This window comes from Gymnogyps californianus, unplaced genomic scaffold (genome assembly GCF_018139145.2).
Source record: "Gymnogyps californianus isolate 813 unplaced genomic scaffold, ASM1813914v2 HiC_scaffold_102, whole genome shotgun sequence".
NCBI lineage: Eukaryota > Metazoa > Chordata > Aves > Accipitriformes > Cathartidae > Gymnogyps > Gymnogyps californianus.
This window is the reverse complement of record NW_026113983.1, coordinates 159,849-184,343: the sequence shown is the minus strand read 5'-3', so window position 1 is coordinate 184,343 and position 24,495 is coordinate 159,849. Positions and strand designations below refer to the sequence as shown.

The following is a 24,495-nucleotide window of genomic DNA, read 5'->3' as shown; positions in this document are numbered from 1 at the left end:
TTTTTTTTAATAAAGTCTAGGACATTTATATTTGGAGTATTGTCTGAATGTCACAGCTGAGAAGTTGGCATTTATCTCAGAGTTTCTTATTTTATATTATGAATTACTGTTGATGGAGGAAAGGAAAAAAATATCCTAGGAAGAAATGTATATTTCCTCTGTGGCATCAGCAGTAGCATACATGTCTGGGAAGACATTGTTACAAGTTTCAGGTTTCTTCTGGGTCCTAAAATAGTTATGAAAAGGTCTAGAAATTGGATGCCTAAAATTAGGCAGTGAAATAAGCGCCTGCCATTTTTGATGCTAAATTGTACACAATTCAACGTTGAGGAGATTTTTAGGAACTGCTGCAAGTTACCGTTGGAAACAAGGCCGTTAAGTGCTAAACATGGATTTCATGGCCACTGGGAAATAGCCATGTCCTTTATATTATGTGGATGTGCCTCTTCCTATCTCCTCCCTCCAGTTACTCCCTGACCAGAATGGTTTTCATTTCCCTCATGCCCTCTCCTAGAATCTACAGTTTCATACCAGTCTCTGCTCAGATTAATTCAATCTCGCTGTTTTAAGCCTTCATGGTATGACAAATGTCATGATGCAAATACTTGGTTCTTGTCTCCAGAATGTCCTGTGGATAGCTTCACTCACTATTTTATTTTATTTTTTTTAAAGACTCCTTATAGGAAGGTATTTAAAGTTTCTGAGAAGTCAGAATGGTTTCTAGGAAGCCACTTAAATCGCTCCAACCTATGGTGATGAGATAGTACATTCTGGCTGGCTGTATGTGTCAGCCCTTAGTTTTTCCTATGCAATGGGCACTAACTGACGACTGGTAGCAAGAACAGGACGTGTCTTTGGGAGGATAGTAAAGACTTACTACCTGCTTGTGAAATATCTCTTTTGATGACTGATTCTCACCAGCAGCCAAAGCTCATGAAGGTCCTTTAGTAGCACTGTGCCTGTATGTCCTGGTTTCGGCTGGGACAGAGTTAACTCTCTTCTTAGTAGCTGGTACAGTGCTGGGTTTTGGATTTAGTGTGAGAATACTGTTGATAACACACTGATGTTTTAGTTTTCCCCCTTCCCCCCCCCCCGCAATTACCAGTGATGCACAATGCAATTGCTCACCACCCGCTGACTGATGCCAGAGCCGCGATCTGCCCCTCCCGGCCAACTCCCCCCTGTTTATATACTGGGCATGACGTTCCATGGTATGGAATACCCCTTTGGCTAGTTCAGGTCAGCTGTCCTGGCTATGCTCCCTCCCAGCTTCTTGCACACCTGCTTGCTGGCAGAGCATGGGAGACTGAAAAGTCCTTGGCTTAGGATAAGCACTGCTTAGCAACAACTAAAACATCAGAGTGTTATCAACATCATTCTCACACTAAATCCAAAACACAGCACTGTACCAGCTACTAAGAAGAGAGTTAACTCTATCCCAGCCGAAACCAGGACACTGTATCACCTTTCTAGGAAGAATTTCAGTATTCTGGGTTTTTCCCAGAGCTGCTTTTGTGGGGAAACATTTTGCAAATATAAAGTAGCAGCTCTTACTGACATAAACTGATGTCTCACTGGGGAGCCTGTTGATCCACCCTGAAGAACCTACCTGGAAATATTAAGTTCCATGGCTTTTATGTAGGAAAATGAGCACTCCACTAGTAATTGTATATACTTGGTTTCTTTTATCGAAATCTTCAATGTCAAGGGCTAACGCTTCTCGGGCAATAAGAAGACTGACCTGCAGAGACTCAAGCTTTAGCTCTTAGATGTGTGCATAAGGTGTGTATATGGAGGGAGATATTCTTGACTGGGGAAAATTTCTATGTAATAAGGAACCAAAAGGATGAAGCAGGAGAAAAAGAGCAGAGCAGAAAGTGAGGTTCTGTGCCATTCTTCTAGAAGGATTTGAAAAAAACAAAAACCACAGTTTAAAATCTTGCCTTTTTGTGACTGATTCTGTATGTTTACATGATTTTTCTACCTTTTCCTGTTTTTATTTTCAGGTTGTGGAAGTAGGATTTAGTGTTGTACACTGATGGTATATCCATCCATCTGTATATACAGCACATTGGGTAGTGTGCTGAATTAATATTGATTGTGCATTTGAGGATCTCTGTTGACAACCTAGCCTCGTTTAACCCCACTGTGATTCAACGTTCTAAGTCACATGTATTTCCATAGGTGCATCCTTCCTATATTAAATTTTGTTTTCAGCTGAGAGAATGTTATAAATTTACCTTCTGGCTATAATTGTCCAATTTTTTACCAAAAAAAATAAAAGCCCCTCCTTTGGTCTCAGTCCCCATTGTAAATTTTCCTATCTTCATTTTTAAGCTCTGGGTTGCTCCATATTGATGCGCTGCAGGTTTCACATGAACTGGAAACTCCCTGATATTAAAAGCTAGGCTTCTTCATATGAATGATTGCAGATGTGAATACCTGCTGCTGCTATGGATGGAGTTAAGAGATAGCCATTAAGTTATTAGCTGGAGCAATTGAACTCTGGATGGATGCATCTTAAAGCTGGCTGTTGATTGAATAGCTTGATCACACACATGCTTACAGGACTGCCAGATAATTTTTATTTCCTAGCAGTGACTTTATTGCTCAGATCAATTTGATTTTTTGCTTTAACTCCTTTTTCTTTACTATTTATCTGTCACTGGATATGATGAAGCACCAAGGTATTAATTTGCTGCATTGTAGTTCTTTGTTTTAATAATTGGTCTAATCTAAGGCAATTCTACCAAAAGCAACATTCTGTTTCATATCCTGGCTTTTGCTGGTAAGCCATGGATTATGACTTAATCAGGAACCATTTACTCAATTTCAGGGGAGCTTTTCTTGTCTGAAGACTGATCCCCATGTCTTCTGTCCCACGCTTTTTAGATATTTTGCAGTGCTATTTTTCTACTAACAATGCTTTGCTGTGCTTAGCAATGGTGTATCCTAGTAATCTGTAGTCTTGTGTGACAAAGCAGCTCATCCTCTCCAAACTTCAAAGCTTAAGCAGACGATATGTACCTTTTTCTTCTCCCAGGTTTCATGTTGGGGATCAGCTGAATAGTAGCAGCTTGCTTGTCTGAAGCATAGGGGAAACGAATAGCATCCTATGTCCTCCAGCAGTAAGGAGGAGAGCAAAAGCCCCCCTGCTTCTAAGAAGGGGGATTCTCCTTCCTCTTATGTATCAGTGTCAGACACCTGTGTCTGCCCGTCTTAAAAACAAATATGTGTATAGACATGCTGGGCACAGTAGTCTTCTGATAGGCGTCATCACAAAGCCTTCAGCCTTTCTGTGCTTCCTATGAAAGATTTAGAGACAAGAGAAGGCATCCTAATTCCTTCTTTCATTTTGCAAAATGTATGATAGTGTACAGACCACAACATAGAAAGTGACATACTGGGATGAAACCCAAGGAACTGTTTATTATCCTCTTCTCTCCCTGGTGTTGTAAAGGAAGGCCAAAATGTCATGTACTGGGAAATTACTTTCTTTTCTAAAGTGAGATATGTTTGCAATGGCGTCATTTAATGGGTGACTTAGGGCCAGAGGCATGTGGTTTATCTGCTGTCTCTTACATGATTCTGGATCTTCTTGGATGTACAGAAAGCTAATTTTTTTATTATTTTTGTTGGCTCTTGGCTACAGTGATATTTGTGACAGAGAATTCCCTTGATTAATTATATGCTATGTATAAAATGCTTTGTACAGTCATCTGATCAGTTTTTAAAACTTTTTTAAACATCTTTCCTGTTCTGAGAGGTTAAATAAGCTGATGGACAGAAATCACTTGGCTTTCCTAAAAGATTGTCCTCCCTTTACTCCATGGTAGCCCAGCAGACCTGCTAGTTCTCCCACAGATGTGTGTCTTCTGATGCGATGAAATAAATTTCTGCTGTTTGCATGCGTGTTTAGTTATCTGTTCTTCACCTAGCTTCTGTCTTGCTTAACTGCTGTGATTCATAGTCTTTTGAACGATGTCACTTCAGTGAGATTTCCAGAAAGAAAATGCAGTTTTAGATACAGTAACCTTTCAAAAATTCTTACTTCAATGATCCTGTTTTGCTTTTTTCCTTGCTTTCCTGTTTCCCTTGTTGTGTGCGTGTGTGTTCACCCTGTGACTCTATGCTGAGTCCAGCACTTTTAATTTCCTTGCATCTGACCTGAGGGGGTTTAAAATCAGTTTCTTTCCTTAGATATCCTCTGCCCTAGGGTTTGGTTTCACAGTTTTTGCATTGATTCTTACTTTGAGGAAGCTGAAGTTAATTAGATATATATGGTCACTGTCATTCAGTGGCTTAACTGTAGCTACTGCTTCCCCAGGAGAGAACTTGATAGAGCAAGCCCTCTAATGATCTTCTGGCATGCCAGGTTGTTTCTGGACTCTGTCAGTCTGAAAGTTTAACCTTGCAATGGGGAAAATCAGCAAGACTTAGGGGAGAGTGTATTTGGTTTACGTGGCAAGGTTTTGGTAGCGGAGGGTCTACAGGGGTGGCTTCTGTGAGAAAATGTCAGAAGCTTCCCCCATGTCTGACAGAGCCAGTGCCAGCCGGCTCCAAGACGGACCCGCTGCTGGCCAAAGCTGAGCCAATCAGCGACGGTGGTAACGCCCCTGTAATAATGTTGTCCCAAAATCAGGGTTCTTTTACCCAGTGTGCAATAATCCAATCTCACACACAGAGCCGAGATATTTATTTCATGTTTGCACAAAGATGGGTGCTAGGTGGTAACTCCACAAAGCTAGCACACCCGGTTAACACACGGTGGACATTTTTATACTGTTTGACCATTCGTTATCAGGACAATACTGTTTACATGTAATCTTTCAAGATTCTTATTGGTCCCAGTAGTCTTCGGTTTCATTGAAAGGTACAGAGTTTCTTTTTTCTACCATGCATGCTCAGAGAGGAAGGGGTGATTCTAAGTATTCTAATGAGACAGTTAGTTAAAGGGTAACTTAACTCCACAATACTGCTGAGTCTGTTTCAAAGTTATCTAAGTAAAGTTGATTAACTACTGTCTGTTTGCATCCTCCTTCAAGATGCACCAGATATACCAGCCTCCAGAACATCCTGAAGTGATCAGCCATCCTTTTGTAATCCTCTGTATACATACAAGATAAGATTACTTTACATGTGACAGCTTATGCATTACAATAACATATTTAAGAAGGGGTAAAAACTGCTGCGCAACAGCAGCTGAGAGAGAGGAGTGAGAATATGTGAGAGAAAAAGAGTATAGGGATGTTGCCCAGTTGTGTAGGGATGGGGTCAGGAAGGCCAAGGCACAGCTGGAGCTGAACTTGGCAAGGGATGCAAAGAATAATAAGGGCTTCTATAGGTATGTCAGCCAAAACAGGAAGGTCAAAGAAAGCATACCCCCCCGATGAACGCGACTGGCAAACTGGTAACAACAGACGAGGAGAAGGCTGAGGTCGTCAACAGCTTTTTTGCCTCAGTCTTCACTGGCAATCTCTCTTCCCACACCTCTCGAGTGGATGGACCTCAAGGCAGGGACTGGGGGAGCAAAGTCCCTCCCATTGTAAGAGAAGATCAGGTCTGAGACCACCTGAGGAACCTGAACATATATAAGTCTGAGACCTGATGAGATGCATCCCAGAGTCCTGAGGGAATTGGCTGATGTAGTTGCCAAGCCACTCTCCATGATATTTGAAAAGTCATGGCAGTCAGGTGAAGTCCCTGGTGACTGGAAAAAGGGAAACATTGCAGCCATTTTTAAAAAGGGTAGAAAGGAGGACCCTGGGAACTACCGACCTGTCAGCCTCACCTCTGTGCCTGGGAAGATCATGGAACAGATCCTCCTAGAAGCTATGCTAAGGCACATGGAGGACAGGGAGGTGATTTGAGACAGCCAGCATGGCTTCACCAAGGGCAAGTCTTGCCTGATGTTCTGGTTTCAGCTGGGATAGAGTTAATTTTCTTCTTAGTAGCTGGTACAGTGCTGTGTTTTGGATTTAGTGTGAGAATAATGTTGATAACAGGCTGATGTTTTAGTTGTTGCTAAGTAGAGCTTATCTTAAGCCAAGGATTTTTTCAGTTTCCCATGCTCTGCCAGCAAGCAGGTGTGCAAGAAGCTGGGAGGGAGCATAGCCAGGACAGCTGACCCGAACTAGCCAAAGGGGTATTCCATACCATGGAATGTCATGCCCAGTATACAAAATGGGGGGGGAGTTGGCTGGGCAGGGTGGATCGCTGCTCGAGCATCGATCAGCAGGTGGTGAGCAATTGCATTGTGCATCACTTGTCTTTTCTTGGGTTTTATTTCTCTTTTTTTTGTTATTCCTTTTCATTACAATTATTATTATTATATTATTATTATTCTTAGTAGTGTATTTTATTTTACTTTAGTTCTTAAACTGTTCTTATCTCAACCCACGAGTTTTACCTTTTTTTTTTTTTTTTTTCTTCCCCTCCTCCCCATCCCACTGGGAGGGGGAAGCAGCTGCGTGGTGCTTAGTTGCTGGCTGGGGTTAAACCACGACAGCCCTTTTGGCGCCCGACATGGGGCATGAAGGGTTGAGATAACAACAGATCTGATCAGAGTGTGTTAAAAGAAACTTGTTGTAAGTATTCATTGTATTGGTTTGATAGTCACTGGTTACAGTGTGGACTCTTTTGCTTTCAAGGTTGGTGTGGTTGTTCTTGAAGTTGCATTATGTAATGCCTTGCTTGCAGTATATGCTCCCTGTTGTGCTGTTTATCACCTGTGGGAACCGGGCTAGAGTTATCACATTGTTGTTGTTTGTAACACTGGCTTATGATATGATAGAAGAGCAGGCTGTGAAACTAATTGGGTGTTTGTACTCAGCATTGTTGTCACCTCTGTACTTCGGGAGCCACCTATGGGAGACTATTAATAATTGTACCTTTTACCTTTTCTCCTCTGGGAACCAGTCTATGGAGGAGACATCTCCATACTTCGGGTGCTATCTCCTAGAGAATATTAATAATTGCACTTTCTACCTTTTCTCCTCGGGGAGCCAACCTATGGAGGAGACATCTTCCCACATCTTCCCTTTCTCTGCCAGGTGAATTACAATAGCATTGGAGGAGTTTGTAAATTTTGAATATCCTTGGGATGTTGAACTCAGCATGGTCCTATTGCTAGGAATCAGCCTGTTCCTGAATGTGATTCAGATCTTGTCTAGGATTAAACAACTATTTAAAAATACCACCCAGAGATCAGCTCCCACGCCTGCGGCTACTCCAACCCCAGCGACAGGCACTGCGGCTACTCCAGTCCCCACAACTGTGGCTACTCTAACCCCTACGACAAGCACTGTAGCTACTCAGACCCCGGCGGCAGGCACTGTGGCTACTCAAACCTTGGCGATGGATGATGCAGCTGGACTAGAGAATCAACTGGTGCCAATATCAATCACCCCTATACAGAAGAAGAAATATACAAAAAAATCAGTTCGCTTAGCGAAGGATGAAGGTGAACCAGGGTCATCATGAGTACAGGAGATATCAGCAGCATATGAAGGAGTTTGAGCTGCTTCAGAAGTGGTTGGTACTGAAACAAAGCTCCTATTAGCACCCCGACTGCCAGTGCTGGGCTGGATGTTCAAAGGGAAGGTCCCTTCTACACATCATGCAACTGATGCTACGTGGAGTAAGTGGGTTGCACTGATCACACAATGAAGTCGAATAGGAAACCCCAGTCGCCCAGGAATTTTGGAAGTGATCACGGACTGGCCAGAAGGCAAAGATGTTGGAATATCACCAGAGGAGGAGGTAACGCGTGCTGAAGAGGCCCCACTGTATAATAAACTGCCAGAAAATGAGAGGCAATATGCCCTGTTTACTGATGGGTCCTGTCGCATTGTAGGAAAGCATCGGAGGTGGAAGGCGGCTGTATGGAGTCCTATGCGACAAGTTGCAGAAACTGCAGAAGGAGAAGGTGAATCGAGTCAGTTTGCAGAGGTGAAAGCCATCCAGCTGGCTTTAGACATTGCTGAACGAGAAAAATGGCCAATACTTTATACTGACTCATGGATGGTGGCAAATGCTCTGTGGGGGTGGTTGCAGCAATGGAAGCAGAGTAACTGGCAACGCAGAGGTAAACTCATCTGGGCTGCCCCATTGTGGCAAGATATTGCTGCCCAGCTAGAGAACCTGGTTGTGAAAGTACGTCATGTAGATGCCCACGTACCCAAGAGTCGGGCCGCTGAAGAACATCAAAACAACCAACAGGTAGACAAGGCTGCTAAGATTGAAGTGGCTCAGGTAGATCTGGACTGGCAACATAAGGGTGAATTATTTATGGCTCGGTGGGCCCATGACACCTCAGGCCATCAGGGAAGAGATGCAACATATAGATGGGCTCGCGATTGAGGGGTGGTCCTGACCATGGACACTATCACACAGGTTATCCATGAATGTGAAACATGCGCTGCAATTAAGCAAGCCAAGCAGTTAAAGCCTCTTTGGTATGGAGGACTGTCGTGGTTTAACCCCAGCCAGCAACTAAGCACCACACAGCCGCTTCCCCCTCCCCCCTCCCAGTGGGGTGGGGAGGAGGAAAGGAAAAGAAGTAAAACTCGTGGGTTGAGATAAGAACAGTTTAATAACTAAAGAAAAAATAAAAATACACTACTAACTAAGAATAATAATCATTGTAATGAAAAAGAATACAACAAAAAAAAAAAAAGAAAAGACAAAAGACAAGCAATGCACAATGCAATTGCTCACCACCCGCTGACCAATTCCAGAGCCGCGATCCCCCCTCCCGGCCAACTCCCCCCTGTTTATTTACTGGGCATGAGGTTCCATGGTATGGAATACCCCTTTGGCTAGTTCGGGTCAGCTGTCCTGGCTATGCTCCCTCCCAGCTTCTTGCACACCTGCTTGCTGGCAGAGCATGGGAAACTGAAAAGTCCTTGGCTTAGGATAAGTGCTAATTAGCAACAACTAAAACATCAGTGTGTTATCAACATTATTCTCACACTAAATCTGAAACCCAGCACTGTACCAGCTATTAAGAAGAGAGTTAACTCTGTCCCAGCCGAAACCAGCACAAGAACGATGGCTGAAATATAAATATGGGGGGGCCTGGCAGATTTATTATATTACACTCTCACAAACCCGCCAAGGCAAGCGCCATGTGCTTACAATGGTGGAAGCAACCACCGGATGGCTGGAAACATATCCCATGCCCCATGCCACTGCCCAGAACACTCTCCTGGGCCTTGAGAAGCAAGTCTTATGGCGACATGGAACCCCAGAAAGGATTGAGTCAGACAACGGGACTCATTTCCGAAACAACCTCATAGACACCTGGGCCAAAGAGCACGGCATTGAGTGGGTGTATCACATCCCCTATCACGCACCAGCCTCTGGGAAAATCGAGCGATACAATGGACTGTTAAAGACTACATTGAGAGCAATGGGTGGTGGGACCTTCAAACATTGGGATACACATCTAGCAAAGGCCACCTGGTTAGTCAACACTAGAGGATCTGCTAATCGGGCTGGCCCTGCCCAATCAGAACTTTTATGTACTGTAGAAGGGGATAAAGTCCCTGTGGTGCACATAAAAAATATGCTAGGGAAGACAGTGTGGGTTACTCCTGCCTCAGGCAAAGGCAAACCCATTCGTGGGATTGCTTTTGCTCAAGGACCTGGGTGCACTTGGTGGGTGATGCGGGAGGATGGGGAAGTCCGATGTGTGCCTCAAGGGGATTTGATTTTAGGTGAGAACAGCCAATAGATTAAATTGTATGCTATTAATTGCTATATAATCTTGCCACTGTATGTCATCATTATTATAATTGTTTTATGCTATATCAATGGTATTACAGTAAGAATCACCCAAATTAATGAAGAATGGACTTTGAGAAAACCGAGTGAAGTGCAGTAGTGATGGAACCAGGACTGACTTCAGCATGCAACAATCCAACACTACACACCATCCTCCTGCTGCGCCCAATGTCACCCGCTCGCCGCACCACACTAAAGCCCAATCCTGTTCTGCTGACTGATTGGACTTTGCACCATCCCTCCTGTCCAGACAGACTGTTATGACAGATGGAGCCCAAAGTCATGGACTGAATTAACTCAACAGACATTTGGTAGGGATGGCCCATAGACTGCAGGAATGATATCTGTGTGTATATATTAAAAGACAGGAAAAGTGATGGTGATTAATTGGAAATGTATCAGAAAGTGTGGGACCTGGGCATGACATAAATGGATAGAATAAGGGGTGGATATTGTCCTGGTTTCAGCTGGGATAGAGTTAATTTTCTTCTTAGTAGCTGGTACAGTGCTGTGTTTTGGATTTAGTGTGAGAATGATGTTGATAACACTCTGATGTTTTAGTTGTTGCTGAGTAGCGCTTATCTTAAGCCAAGGACTTTTCAGTCTCCCATGCTCTGCCAGCAAGCAGGTGTGCAAGAAGCTGGGAGGGGCATAGCCAGGACAGCTGACCCGAACTAGCCAAAGGGGTATTCCATACCATGGAACGTCATGCCCAGTATATAAACTGGGGGGAATTGGCCGGGAGGGGTGGATCGCTGCTCGAGCATCGGTCAGCAAGTGGTGAGCAATTGCATTGTGCATCACTTCTCTTTTCTTGGGTTTTATTTATCTTTTTTTTTGTTATATTCCTTTTCATTCTAATTATTATATTATTATTATTTTGTAGTATATTTTATTTTAGTTTAGTTCTTAAACTGTTCTTATCTCAACCCATGAATTTTACCTTTATTTTTTTCCCTCCTCCCCATCCCACTGGGAGGGGGAGGGGGAATCAGCTGCATGGTGATTAGCTGCTGGCTGGGGTTAAACTATGATACCTCACTAATCTAGTGGCCTTCTATGATGGAGTGACTATATCAGTAGACAAGGGAAGAGATACGGATATCATCTGTCTGGATTTCTGTAAGGCCTTTGACATGGTCCCCCACAACATCCTTCTCTCTAAATTGGAGAGATATGGATTTGATGAGTGGACTGTTCAGTAGATGAGGAATTGGCTGGATGGTCGCATCCAGAGAGTAGTGGTTAATGGCTCAATGTCTGGATGGAGATCGGTGACAAGTGGTATCCCTCAGGGGTCCATAGTGTTTAAACCAGTACTGTTTAATATCTTCATCAATGACATAGACAGGGGGATCGAGTGCACCCTCAGCAAGTTTGCAGATGACACACCTGAGGGACGGGATAACATCCAGAGGGACCTGGACAAGCTTGAGAAGTGGGCCCATGTGACCCTCATGAGGTTCAACAGGGTCAAGTGCAAGGTCCTGCACCTGGGTCAGGGCAATCCCCAGTATCAATACAGGCTGGGGATGAAGGGATTGAGAGCAGCCCTGTGGAGAAGGACTTGGGGGTACTGGTGGATGAAAAGCTGGACAGGAGCCGGCAATGTGCACTCGCAGCCCAGAAAGCCAACCATATCCTGGGCTGCATCAAAAGAACCATGGCCAGCAGGTCGAGGGAAGCGATTCTGCCTCTCTACTCCGCTCTGGTGAGACCCCACCTGGAGTACTGCATCCAGCTCTGGAGTCCTCAGCACAGGAAAGACATGGACCTGTTGGAGCGGGTCCAGAGGAGGGCCACAAAAACGATCAGAGGGCTGGAACACCTCTCCCATGAAGACAGGCTGAGAGAGTTGGGGTTGTTCCAGCCTGGAGAAGAGAAGGCTCTGGGGAGACCTTATTGCAGCCTTTCAATACGTAAAGGGGGCTTATAAGAAAGATGGGGACAGACTTTTTAGCAGGGCCTGTTGCGATAGGACAAGGGGTAATGGTTTTAAACTAAAAGAGGGTAGATCCGGACTAGATATAAGGAAGAAATTTTTTATGATGAGGGTGGTGAAACACTGGAACAGGTTGCCCAAAGAGGTGGTAGATGCCCCATCCCTGGAAACATTCAAGGTCAGGTTGGACGGGGCTCTGAGCAACCTGATCTAGTTGCAGATGTCCCTGCTCATTGTAGGGGGGTTGGACTAGATGACCTTTAAAGGTCCCTTCCAACCCAAACCATTCTATGATTCTATGAAACAACTCTGCAGACACCAAGGTATCCTGGTTTTGGCTGGGACAGAGTTAACTTTCTTTTTAGTAGCTGGTACAGTGCTGTGTTTTGGATTTAGTGTGAGAATGATGTTGATAACACTCTGATGTTTTAGTTGTTGCTAAGTAGCGCTTATCTTAAGCCAAGGACTTTTCAGTCTCCCATGCTCTGCCAGCAAGCAGGTGTGCAAGAAGCTGGGAGGGAGCATAGCCAGGGCAGCTGACCTGAACTAGCCAAAGGGGTATTCCATACCATGGAATGTCATGCCCAGTATATAAACAGGGGGAGTTGGCCGGGAGGGGTGGATCGCGGCTCGGGAACTAACTGGGCATTGGTCAGCAGGTGGTGAGCAATTGCATTGTGCATCACTGTTTCCCCCCCCCTTCCTTTTTTTGTTATATTCCTTTTCATTACTATTATTATTATTATATTTCATTATTACTATTGTTAGTATTATATTTTACTTTAGTTATTAAACTGTTCTTATCTCAACCCACGAGTTTTACTTTTTTCTTTCCTTTCCTCCTCCTCACCCCACTGGGAGGGGGAGGGGGAAATGGCTGCGTGGTGCTTAGTTGCTGACTGGGGTTAAACCACGACACAAGGTCAGTGAAGAAGGACGGGGAGGAGGTGCTCCAGGCACCGGAGCAGAGATTCCACTGCAGCATGTGGTGGTGAAGACCATGGTGAAGACCCTGGTGAGGCAGGTTGTCCTGCTGCAGCCCATGGAGGTTAATGGTGGAGCAGATATCCACCTGCAGCCCGTGGAGGACCCCATGCCGGAGCAGGTGGATGCCCGAGGGAGGCTGTGACCCTGTGGGAAGCCCGTGCTGGAGCAGGCTCCTGGCAGGACCTGTGACCCTGCGGGGGACCCATGCTGGAGCAGTCTGTTCCTGAAGGACTGCACCCCATGGAAAGGACCCACGCTGGAGCAGTTCATGAAGAACTGCAGCCCATGGGAAGGACCCACGTTGGAGAAGTTCATGAAGGACTGTCTCCCATGGGAGGGACCCCACGCTGGAGCAGGGGAAGAATGTGAGGAGGAAGGAGCGGCAGAAACAACATGTGATGAACTGACCACAACCCCCATTCCCCGTCCCCCTGTGCCACTCGGGGGGAGGAGGTAGAGAAATTGGGAATGAAGTTGAGCCTGGGAAGAAGGGAGGGGTGGGGGGAAGGTGTTTTTAGATTTGTTCTTATTTCTCATTATCATACGCTGTTGTTAATTGGCAATAAATTAAATTAATTTCCCCAAGTCGAGTCTGTTTTGCCTGTGATGGTAATTGGTGAGTGATGTCTCCCTGTCCTTATCTTGACCCGTGAGCCTTTCATTATACTTTCTCTCCCCTGTCCAGCTGAGGAGGGGAGTGATAGAGAGGCTTGGTGGGCACCTGGCATCCAGCCAAGGTCAACCCACCACAGAGAGCTTGATTTTTATTTTTTTCTCCTCTCTACTATGATTTTTGTGGGATTGTGGGATTTTTGCAGGTGAGCAGTGATTCCCTTTATAGAAAGGAGCTAGGGTCTTCATCTGTGCAACCAAGAATATTGAGACTGGGGACAGAATAGAAAAGACGGAGCACCATGTGCTGCACTCGGATTGCTGTGGGTGTGCCTCTTTTGTGAATTACATTCTCCTTGAGGCAATCCAACCTGTGCCTCAGAGCAGCAACCCTAATCAGGCTGCCCAGGCAGGTAATCCAGCCCTGGCATGGGCCACCCAACTCTACTGCCGTTGACCACGAGGAAGAAAGTTATAATGCTGCTTGGAAAACAGCTGGGTGCCAGCAGGGTGGTTAGGTAAAAAGGGGCCAAATCTTTTCTGATCTCTCACATCTTCTAAATACTTTTCTTCCTGTAGTTGTAATAAGCAGAGGTGGTATGGTTATGCCCCCAAAAATACTGTTTTTCTGACTGCCCTTTTGCAATGTGCGGTGACCATTAATTGTACTGTAAGCCAGTGTCAAGCTAAAACTGAGCAATTTAGAACCTGTTAAAATGTCACGGACTATGAGAAATGCTTGTCCCTTCTGGAGCACACCTGCATAAAACTTACAATCTTATGAAAAATACTATCATCTCAAATAATACAGCTACTAGTAACCCTAGATACCAGATTCTTCTTTATTCAGAAGGATAGTTTTTTCTAAATGCCAATGCCTTTCTCTCTGTTAAGAATAAGGCTTTTTCCTGTCTTGGAGCTGAGATGAAGTATGAATATCTGCCTAGGTAGAAAAAAAGGGTTTCCAGGTTTGTCGTGGTTTAACCTCAGCCAGCAGCTAAGCACCATGCAGCCGCTTCCCGCTCCCAGTGGGATGGGGATGAGGGGAAAAAAAAGGTAAAACTTGTGGACTGAAATAAGAACGGTTTAATAACTAAAGTAAAATATAATACTAACAATAATAATAATGAAATATAATAATACTAATTGTCATGAAAAGGAATATAACAAAAAAAAAAAGAGAAAAAAAAAAGAAAAAAACCCCAGTGATGCCCAATGCAATTGCTCACCACCCGCTGACCAATGCCAGAGCAGCGATCTACCCCTCCCGGCTAACTCCTCCCAGTTTATATACTGGGCATGACGTCCTATGGTATGGAATACCCCTTTGGCTAGTTCAGGTCCGCTGCCCTGGCTATGCTCCCTCCCAGCTTCTTGTACACCTGCTTCCTGGCAGAGCACGGGAGACTGAAAAGTCCTTGACTTAGGATAAGCACTACTTAGCAACAACTAAAACATCAGAGTGTTATCAACATCATTCTCACACTAAATCCAAAACACAGCACTGTACCAGCTACTAAGAAGAAAATTAACTCTATCCCAGCCGAAACCAGGACAATATCCACCCCTTATTCTATACCATTTACGTTATGCCCAGATCCCACACTTTCTGATACATTTCCAATTAATCACCACCACTTTTCCTGTCTTTTGATACATATACACACAGATATCATTCCTGCAGTCTATAGGCCATCTCTACCAAATGTCTGTTGAGTTCATTCAGTCCATGACTTTGGGCTCCATCTGTCATAACAGTCTGTCTGGACAGGAGGGATGGTGCAAAGTCCACTCAGTCGGCAGAGCAGGATTGGGCTTTAGTGTGGTATGGCGGGCGGGTGACACTGAGCACAGCAGGAGGATGGTGTGTAGTGTTGGATTGTTGCATGCTGAAGTCAGACCTGGTTCCAGGAATTCACTCAGTTTTATCAAAGTTCATTCTTCATTAATCTAAGTAATTCTTATTGTAATACCATTAATATAGCACATAACAATTATAATAATGATGACATACAGTGGCAAGATTATAGAGCAATCAACATCATACAATACATCGGACTTCCCCATCCTTCTGCATCACCCACCAAGTGCATCCAGGTCCTTGAGCAAAAGCAATCCCATGAATGGGTTTGCCTTTGCTTGAGGCAGGAGTAACCCAGACTGTTTTCCCTAGCATATTTTTTATGTGCACTACGGGGACTTTATCCCCTTCTACAGTACGTAAAAGTTCTGATTGGGCAGGGCCAGCTCGGTTGGCAGATCCTCTAGTGTTGACTAACCAGGTGGCCTTTGCTAGATGTGTATCCCAATGTTTGAAGGTCCCACCACCCATTGCTCTCAGTGTAGTCTTTAACAGTCCACTGTATCGCTCGATTTTCCCAGAGACTGGTGCATGATAGGGGATGTGATACACCCACTCAATGCTGTGCTCTTTGGCCCAGGTGTCTATGAGGTTGTTTTGGAAATGAGTCCCGTTGTCTGACTCAATCCTTTCTGGGGTTCCATGTCGCCATAAGACTTGCTTTTCAAGGCCCAGGAGAGTGTTCCGGGCAGTGGCATGGGGCATGGGATATGTTTCTAGCCATCCGGTGGTTGCTTCCACCATTGTAAGCACATGGAACTTGCCTTGGCGGGTTTGTGGGAGTGTGATATAGTCAATCTGCCAGGCCTCCCCATATTTATATTTCAGCCATTGTCCTCCATACCAGAGAGGCTTTAACTGCTTGGCTTGCTTAATTGCAGTGCATGTTTCACATTCATGGATAACCTGTGCGATAGTGTCCATGGTCAGGTCCACCCCTCAATCACGAGCCCATCTATATGTTGCATCTCTTCCCTGATGGCCTGAGGTGTCATGGGCCCACCGAGCCATAAATAATTCACCTTTATGCTGCCAATCCAGATCTACCTGAGCTACTTCAATCCTAGCAGCCTTGTCTACCTGTTGGTTGTTTTGATGTTCTTCAGTGGCCTGACTCTTAGGTACATGAGCATCTACATGACGTACTCTTACAGCCAAGTTCTGTAGCCGGGCAGCAATATCTTGCCACAATGCAGCAGCCCAGATGGGTTTACCTCTGTGTTGCCAGTTACTCTGCTTCCATTGCTGCAACCACCCCCACAGAGCATTTGCCACCATCCATGAGTCAGTATAGGGATAGAGCACTGGCCACTTTTCTCGTTCAGCAATGTCTAAAGCCAGCTGGATGGCTTTCACCTCTGCAAACTGACTCGATTCACCTTCTCCTTCTGCAGTTTCTGCAACTTGTCGTACAGGACTCCATACAGCCGCCTTCCACCTTCGATGCTTTCCTACAATGCGACAGGACCCATCAGTAAACAGGGCATATTGCCTCTCATTTTCTGGCAGTTTATTATACAGTGGGGCCTCTTCAGCACGTGTTACCTCCTCCTCTGGCGATATTCCAACATCTTTGCCTTCTGGCCAGTCCGTGATCACTTCCAAAATTCCTGGGCGACTGGGATTTCCTATCCGACTTCATTGTGTGATCAGTGCGACCCACTTACTCCATGTAGCATCAGTTGCGTGATGTGTAGAAGGGACCTTCCCTTTGAACATCCAGCCCAGCACCGGCAGTCGGGGTGCTAATAGGAGCTGTGTTTCAGTAGCAACCACTTCTGAAGCAGCTCAAACTCCTTCATATGCTGCTAATATCTCCTTTTCAGGTGGAGTATAGCTGGCCTCAGATCCTCTGTATCCCCGACTCCAAAACCCTAGGGGTCGACCTCGGGTCTCCCCTGGTGCTTTCTGCCAGAGACTCCAGGTAGGGCCATTCTCCCCAGCTGCGGTGTAGAGCACATTTTTAACATCTGGTCCTGCCTGGACTGGCCCAAGGGCTACTGCATGAACTATCTCCTGTCTAATTTGTTCAAAGGCTTGTTGTTGCTCAGGGCCCCATTTAAAATCGTTCTTCTTCCAGGTCACTTGATAGAGAAGGCTTACAATCAGACTATAATTTGGAATATGCATTCTCCAAAAACCTACAACACCTAAGAAAGCTTGCGTTTCCTGTTTACTAGTTGGTGGAGACATAGCTGCTATTTTGTTGATCACATCCATTGGGATGTGACGACGTCCATCTTGCCATTTAATTCCTAAAAACTGAATCTCCTGTGTGGGTCCCTTCACCTTACTCTGTTTTATGGCAAAACCGGCTTTCAGAAGGATTTGGATTATTTTCTCCCCTTTCTCAAAAACTTCTTCTGCTGTGTTGCCCCATATGATGATGTCATCAATGTATTGCAGGTGTTCTGGAGCTCCACCTTTTTCCAGTGCATTTTGGATTAGTCCATGGCAAATGGTGGGGCTGTGTTTCCACCCCTGGGGCAGTCGATTCCAAGTGTACTGGACGCCCCTCCAAGTGAAAGCAAACTGTGGCCGGCACTCTGCTGCCAAAGGGATTGAGAAAAATGCATTAGCGATATCACTTGTGGCGTACCACTTGGCTGCCTTTGACTCCAGTTCATATTGAAGTTCTAGCATGTCTGGCACAGCAGCACTCAGCGGTGGTGTGACTTCATTCAGGCCACGATAGTCTACTGTTAGTCTCCATTCTCCATTAGACTTTTGCACTGGCCAAATGGGGCTGTTAAAGGGTGAGCGAGTCCTGCTGATCACTCCTTGGCTCTCCAGTCGACCAATCAGCGTATGGATGGGAATCAGGGAGTCTCGGTTGGTGCGATATTGCTGCTGGTGCACCCTTGTGGTAGCGATTGGCACCTGTTGTTCTTCGACCCTCAGCAATCCCACAACAGAAGGGTCCTCAGAGAGACCAGGCAAGGTGGACAGCTGTTCAATTCCCTCTGTCTCCAAGGCAGCTATACCAAAGGCCCACCCCTTTGGGTCCTTGAAATACCCTCTCCTGAGATAATCTATGCCAAGAATGCATGGAGCCTCCGGACCAGTCTCAATGGGGTGTTTCTGCCACTCATTCCCAGTTAGGCTTATTTCAGCCTCCAATACAGTTAGCTGTTGGGATCCCCCTGTCACACCAGAAATACAAATGGGTTCTACCCCTTTATAGCTTGATGGCATTAGGGTACACTGTGCACCGGTGTCTACTAGGGCTTTATACTCCTGTGGATCTGATGTGCCAGGCCATCGAATCCACACAGTCCAGTAAACCCGGTTGTCCCTCTCCTCCGCCTGGCTGGAGGCAGGGCCCCTCTAGTCCCGGTCGTAAGATTCTCCACTCACTCTTTGTAAAGATGGATTAGAATTCCTTCTCATAGGATCAGGAGTAAGATCAGCCCTTCCACTCTGTCTGGCACACCGCTCACACTGCTCACTGGAGCCTGAAGCAACCATTTTCCTGGAAGAACCCTCATTTGTGGTTGTTTTTCCTTGCAATTCACGTATCCGTGCATCTAGGACCGAGGTAGGTTTTCTATCCCACTTCCTCATATCCACTCCGTGCTCACGCAGGTAAGACCACAGGATACCCCGTGAGGTGTACCTTCTATCTCCTCTCTCTTGAGCAGAGGGATGCTTATTCCTAATAGCTGAGATATTGGTCTGTGCAGGTGGGAGGCAGAACTTATCCTCAAATCACTGGAACTCTTGGGACCATTTCTCAGCTATTATGTCTGGTAGTTTCTCCACAGCCAAGACGAGGGAGGAAGAAAGACTTTCTTCGTATTGCCAGAGTTGGCCAGCCAATTCATCTACTTTTGGTCCCTCCTCGTCTTTCCAGTCCATTACTGCCAATGAGTTGGCATAGGACGATGGTGCGCTCTGTGTAAACTTCTGCCACATGGGTCATGCGCATTGGACTTCATCTGCATCTGTGATTAACTGCACATCGTCTGGGTCATAATAAACCATCTCCCGCACAGCTAATTCCCTCAGGTACTGGATACCTCTCTCCACGGTGGTCCACTTGCCTGGGTGACATATAACATCTCCCTTGAAGGGATACCTTTCCCTCACACCTGATAGAAGTCGCCTCCAGAGGCTGAGGGCTTGTGTCTTTTTTCCAATTGCTTTGTCAATGCCCCCTTCCCTAGAAAGGGATCCCAGCTGCTTGGCTGCTACCGGCATGGATTGATTCTCTGGTTCAGCTGCAGTGCCTGTCACAGGGGTTGGAGTAACCGTAGTGCCTGTTGCTGGGGTTGGAGTGGCTGCAGTGCCTGTCATGGGGGTCGGAGTGGCTGCAGTGCCTGTTGCCGGGTTGGAGTGGCTGCAGTGCCTGTCATGGGGGTCGGAGTGGCTGCAGTGCCTGTTGCCAGGGCTGGAGTGGCAGCAGTGCCTGTTGCAGGGGTCAGAGTGGCTGCAGTGCCTGTTGCTGGGGTCGGAGTGGCTGCAGTGCCTGTCATCTTGTTGTCAGATCCAGAGACCTTTGCTTCCCCTTGAGGGTACTGAATAGTGTTGAACAGGGCTCAGTAGGCATGGGCCAGGCCCCAGCACTTTGCAGTGATTTGTGTCTCCCTGGAATTGTCAGGGTGACAGCATACTTTTGCCAAATGTTCTACTAGTTTTTCAGGATTCTGCACTTGTTCAAGGGTGAAGTTGCAAAACACTGGAGGTGCCCACCGTCCTAGGCATTTGCCCATGCTACCCCACACACCCTGCCACTCATAACTCTCCAGCCTTGGGGCAGATCTCTGGGTGATCCTCTTAAATAGTTGTTTAACCCTGAACAAGACCTGAACCACATTCAGGAACATGCTGGTTCCTAGCAATAGGACCATGTTAGTTTCAACATTCCAAGGATATTCAAAATTTTCAAAATTCTCAAACACTACTGTAATTAGCCTGGAGGAGGAGGGGAAGGTGAAGGAAGGTGTCTCCCCCATAGATTGGCTCTCCGAGGAGAAAAGGTAAAGGGTGTAATTATTAATAGTTTCCGCTAGATAGCTCCCGAAGTACGGAGATAATGGCAATGCTGAGTACAAATACCGTATTAGTCCCACGACCGATAATTTTATCGTACCACAAACCAGTGTTACATAGTAAAGCAAAGCGAAAACCTTAATCCACCTCACCTTATGGGTGATAAGCAGCAGCACAGGGACTCTATATGGCAAGTGAGGTGATACATAACACACCTCTAAGAACGAGTGCCACAACTCCAAGAGCCAATAAACCAACATTGTGACCAGTGACTATTGAACTAATATAATGAATGCTTATAACAAATTCGTTTTAACACGCTCTGGTCAGATCTGTTGTTATCTCAACCCTTCAGGCCCCACATTGGGCGCCAAAAAAGGACTGTCATGGTTGAATCCCAGCCAGCAGCTAAGCACCACACAGCTGCTCCCTCACTCTCCCCCCGCTCCCAGTGGGATGGGGAGGAGGATTGGGAAAGAAGGTAAAACTCGTGGGTTGAGATAAGAACAGTTTAATAACTAAAGTAAAATATAATACTAGCAATAATAATAATAATGAAATATAATAATGATAATAGTAATGAAAAGGAATATAACAAAAAAAGAAGGGGGGCAAAAAAAGGAGGAAAAAACCCCCAGTGATGCACAATGCAATTGCTCACCACCCGCTGACTGATGCCAGAGCTGCAATCTACCCCTCCCGGCTAACTCCCCCCTGTTTATGTACTGGGCATGACATTCCATGGTATGGAATACCCCTTTGGCTAGTTCAGGTCAGCTGCCCCGGCTATGCTCCCTCCCAGCTTCTTGCACACCTGCTTGCTGGCAGAGCATGGGAGACTGAAAAGTCCTTGGCTTAAGATAAGTGCTACTTAGCAACAACTAAAACATCAGAGTGTTATCAACATCATTCTCACACTAAATCCAAAACACAGCACTGTACCAGCTACTAAGAAGAGAGTTATCTCTATCCCAGCCGAAACCAGGACTCCTCTGCAAATGTGTTCAGTGTGCATAGTAATCAAACATTTTGAACAGTGAATTTCCAGCTGATAAATTGTCTATGTAGTCTTATTTTGTTGTGCAGGTAGTCAGTCTGTATTATGATGTTTCTACTGTCTAAAGGAATATTTAAATATTTGAAATAAAATATGATGTTAGTTAATAATGCACATTTGGCTGCAGTATAGCTTAGTAGGTGGAAACTCGCAGTAGGGGAAAATAATGAGAAGGTTTTGGTAAGCAAGGGAATGGTTAGAAAAAGAACAGTTAAATGTTTCACTTGCTGTGGTTGATCATGTTACCAGGAGGGCATGTTGATCTTTTCAGATCTGGAGAATGGTTTGTTAGGAGGTCATTAAATAACTTAAAATAGAAGTTGCAGATTCAAGAGAATTTCCATGCTCACATGCTTTAACATGTGTCCTGTCCTGGTTTCGGCTAGGATAGAGTTAATTTTCTTCCTAGTAGCTGGTATAGTGCAGTGTTTTGGATTTGGTAGGAAAATAACATTGATAACACACTGATGTTTTCAGTTGTTGCTAAGTAGTGTTTATACTAAGTCAAGGATTTTTCAGCTTCTCATGCCCAGCCAGCAAGAAGGCTGGAGGGGCACAAGAAGTTGGGAGGGGACACAGCCAGGACAGCTGACCCAAACTGGCCAAAGGGATATTCCATACCATATGACGTCATGCCCAGTATATAAACTGGGAGGAGTTGGCCGGGAGGGGTGGATCGTGGCTCGGGAACTAACTGGGCATCGGTCAGCGAGTGGTGAGCAATTGCATTGTGCATCACTTGTTTTGTATATTCTCTTCCCCATCCCACTGGGTGGTGGGAGTGAGCGAGTGGCTGCGTGGTGCTTAGTTGCCGGCTGGGGTTAAACCAGGACATGTCCTCAGATGGCTGGGGTGCAATGAGACTTGCAGTTCTGACAGTAAAGGATGCACCGTCCAGTCTTTTTCTGTTGCATGTTGACAAATTCCCCCGAAGAAAGTAAAAACATCAAGTCAAAGATAGAGAGTCAGTCCCCAGAAGCAGCTGGGGATGTGACTGACACAACAGAGGCATGTGAGAGTGCAGGTATGGGTGGGCAGGGTGCTGAGCAACACAGAGGGGGATAATTCAGTGCCAGTGAAGGAACAGAAATCAATGTTTAGTGACTGCAAATAGTCGTTGTTCAGTCAGACTGTTCATTGGTTTGAGGGGAAAAATGACAACAAGAAATAAGAGTTAACACAAAGCATTCTTTTTTCTTTTTTTTTTCTTCCCTCCCTTTCTTAAGATACTCTGGAGCAACATGTGGTCTGGCCTTTGTATTCGTGTAACCATGCCTCATCTACGTGATCCCTGCATCATGCTGGGCAGCTGACGTGGCCAGCATTGATCATTCACATCTTTATAATCCTCCTTGGACTGGCTAATCTGATTGCACAATTCCTATTGTGAAAACTCCCCCTTCTTCCTGTGGCTGTCACAAGTGGTACTGTGACATTTGGCAACAGCGTTGAGCAATACTATCACGCATGAGAATGGAACAGTCCTCAATATGATCTTGAGAAAAGCTGCACCTTTGAAACAAATTCAAAACACATCTTTCAGGTGCTTGAAAGGAAACCTGTCTTGCTCCTCTAAAACCACAGTTTTGTGAGAAGTGAAATGGTTCAAATTTGAGTGGGGTAGTTCTGGTTTTTTTGAACGTACATCAAGGATTAATGAAGCTCAAATATTTTAATTTTACAGCACGCTTCTCAAATCACACATCTTTCAACCTTAGGCTGTAGAACTCCTCTTTCCTCTAAAGGAACTGTCTTTACCTTTATTGACAAACATGCTTTTACAGTATTGTTCAGTGACTGTTTGAAATGCTCTTTTGTTGCAGTTATTTTCCTGTTTTGTTTGGAAAATGAAGAAATTATTGTCTTTCCTTTTTTTTTTAGGTTAATTTATAGTCATTTGGGTCAAAATGCACTCTTAATTTTGCATATGCTATTAAATTGTTTTGGCAACATTTTTCCTCTAAGAAATTCCAACTAAGAGAAACAATAAACTCATGTCAGTGTTTTATTCAGAACCAATATGTACACAAATTATTTGTGATCTTACAATGAAAAAAGCCATTCAACTCTGTTAACTAGGCTATTATGTGCTATGAAGTTGTTTTGTCAGGAGTTGCATGTGCTTTTATGGGTGTATGTTGGACACAATGTTCATCACAGGCTTGCTCCCTCCATTGTAGGGTCTTAATCTAGTGGTCTCTCACTATGCTGTTCAACTACATTACTCTAGACGTTTTGGACCTGAGCAGAGAGACAAAGCTAACACTCTTCAGAATTGTGAACTAAATCAAATAATTTAAGTTTTAGATAATTCTTAACAGAAGCTGGAAGAATCTGGGAAGGATTTTGTTGTTGTTGTTGTTGTTTTTAACTTCTTGTTTACTAACTAAGAGGGCGTACATGTGTATGCACACAGACACCTTTCTTCACCTGCCATCTGTGAGTCTGAGTCTTAACCCAAAACATGCATTAATTAGGTTGCCAGACACTAGTGGAATGTCATCTTTTGTGGTGGGAGAGAGAGTAAAAACTCCTCTTTTGTACAGAATTTCAGTGTTATAAACTAATCAACAAATGTAGAATAATTGAAAGAGGACTCTGAGCAATGCTAAACTCCAAAGTAAGTAAAAGAGGAAAAAAGTTGGAGTGATGCAATATTTGTGAAGTAGAAGTTGAGTTGGGAAAGAGAATTACATTGCAGGGTAAGAGTTCGTATTTTCATCAGAAAGACAATGAAAAGCATAACCTAGATAATTTACCATGCTTCTCTGGGAAATGATGTGAATTTTTGTAGTAATGATGTAGATCTGTTTGTTTGAGTTAGGCTCCTCAAACTGTGTAAAGGGCACTGACTTGCATAAATATCCCTTGATTTGTATGAAATACAAGAGCATATGGGTTTGGAATATTATCTGCAGAACAGAATAATTATTTCAGATTCTCTCTTTTTGTCTTGTGGAACTTTTTGTGCCTTTAAATCAGAATTGGAAAATATACCCACCATCTGTTCTGTATTAGAGAGATGTGTTTGCCCCATCCTGGTCATTATCCCTGTGTACTCTTATCTTCCACTGCTTGGTTTCCTTATTCTCTAAGGCATATCTGTCCACCCTTTTCACTGACTCACATCCTTAGCACTGGCCTACACACCTGCTGTTTAGGGACTGGGTCTGACCTCTCCCGTAAAATTCTTTGAATGTCTAGGTAGTCATCACTGCATGTAACTTGATGGCTGAGTTCCCTCAATGTTCTCAGTAG

General features: G+C 44.9%; 1 protein-coding gene across 1 annotated transcript in view; it reads left to right on the top strand.

Moving 5' to 3' along the window:
• LOC127027903 (sodium-coupled neutral amino acid transporter 9-like) overlaps nt 1-22,627 on the top strand; it is a gene marked incomplete at its 5' end in the record, with an annotated part of 35,748 nt that extends 13,121 nt beyond the window's left edge. Inside the window, 2 exon segments of the mRNA XM_050913765.1 lie at nt 22,464-22,523; nt 22,525-22,627. Of these exon segments, the coding sequence (XP_050769722.1) occupies nt 22,464-22,523; nt 22,525-22,627 (163 nt within the window).
• Between the last annotated feature and the right edge of the window lie 1,868 nt (nt 22,628-24,495).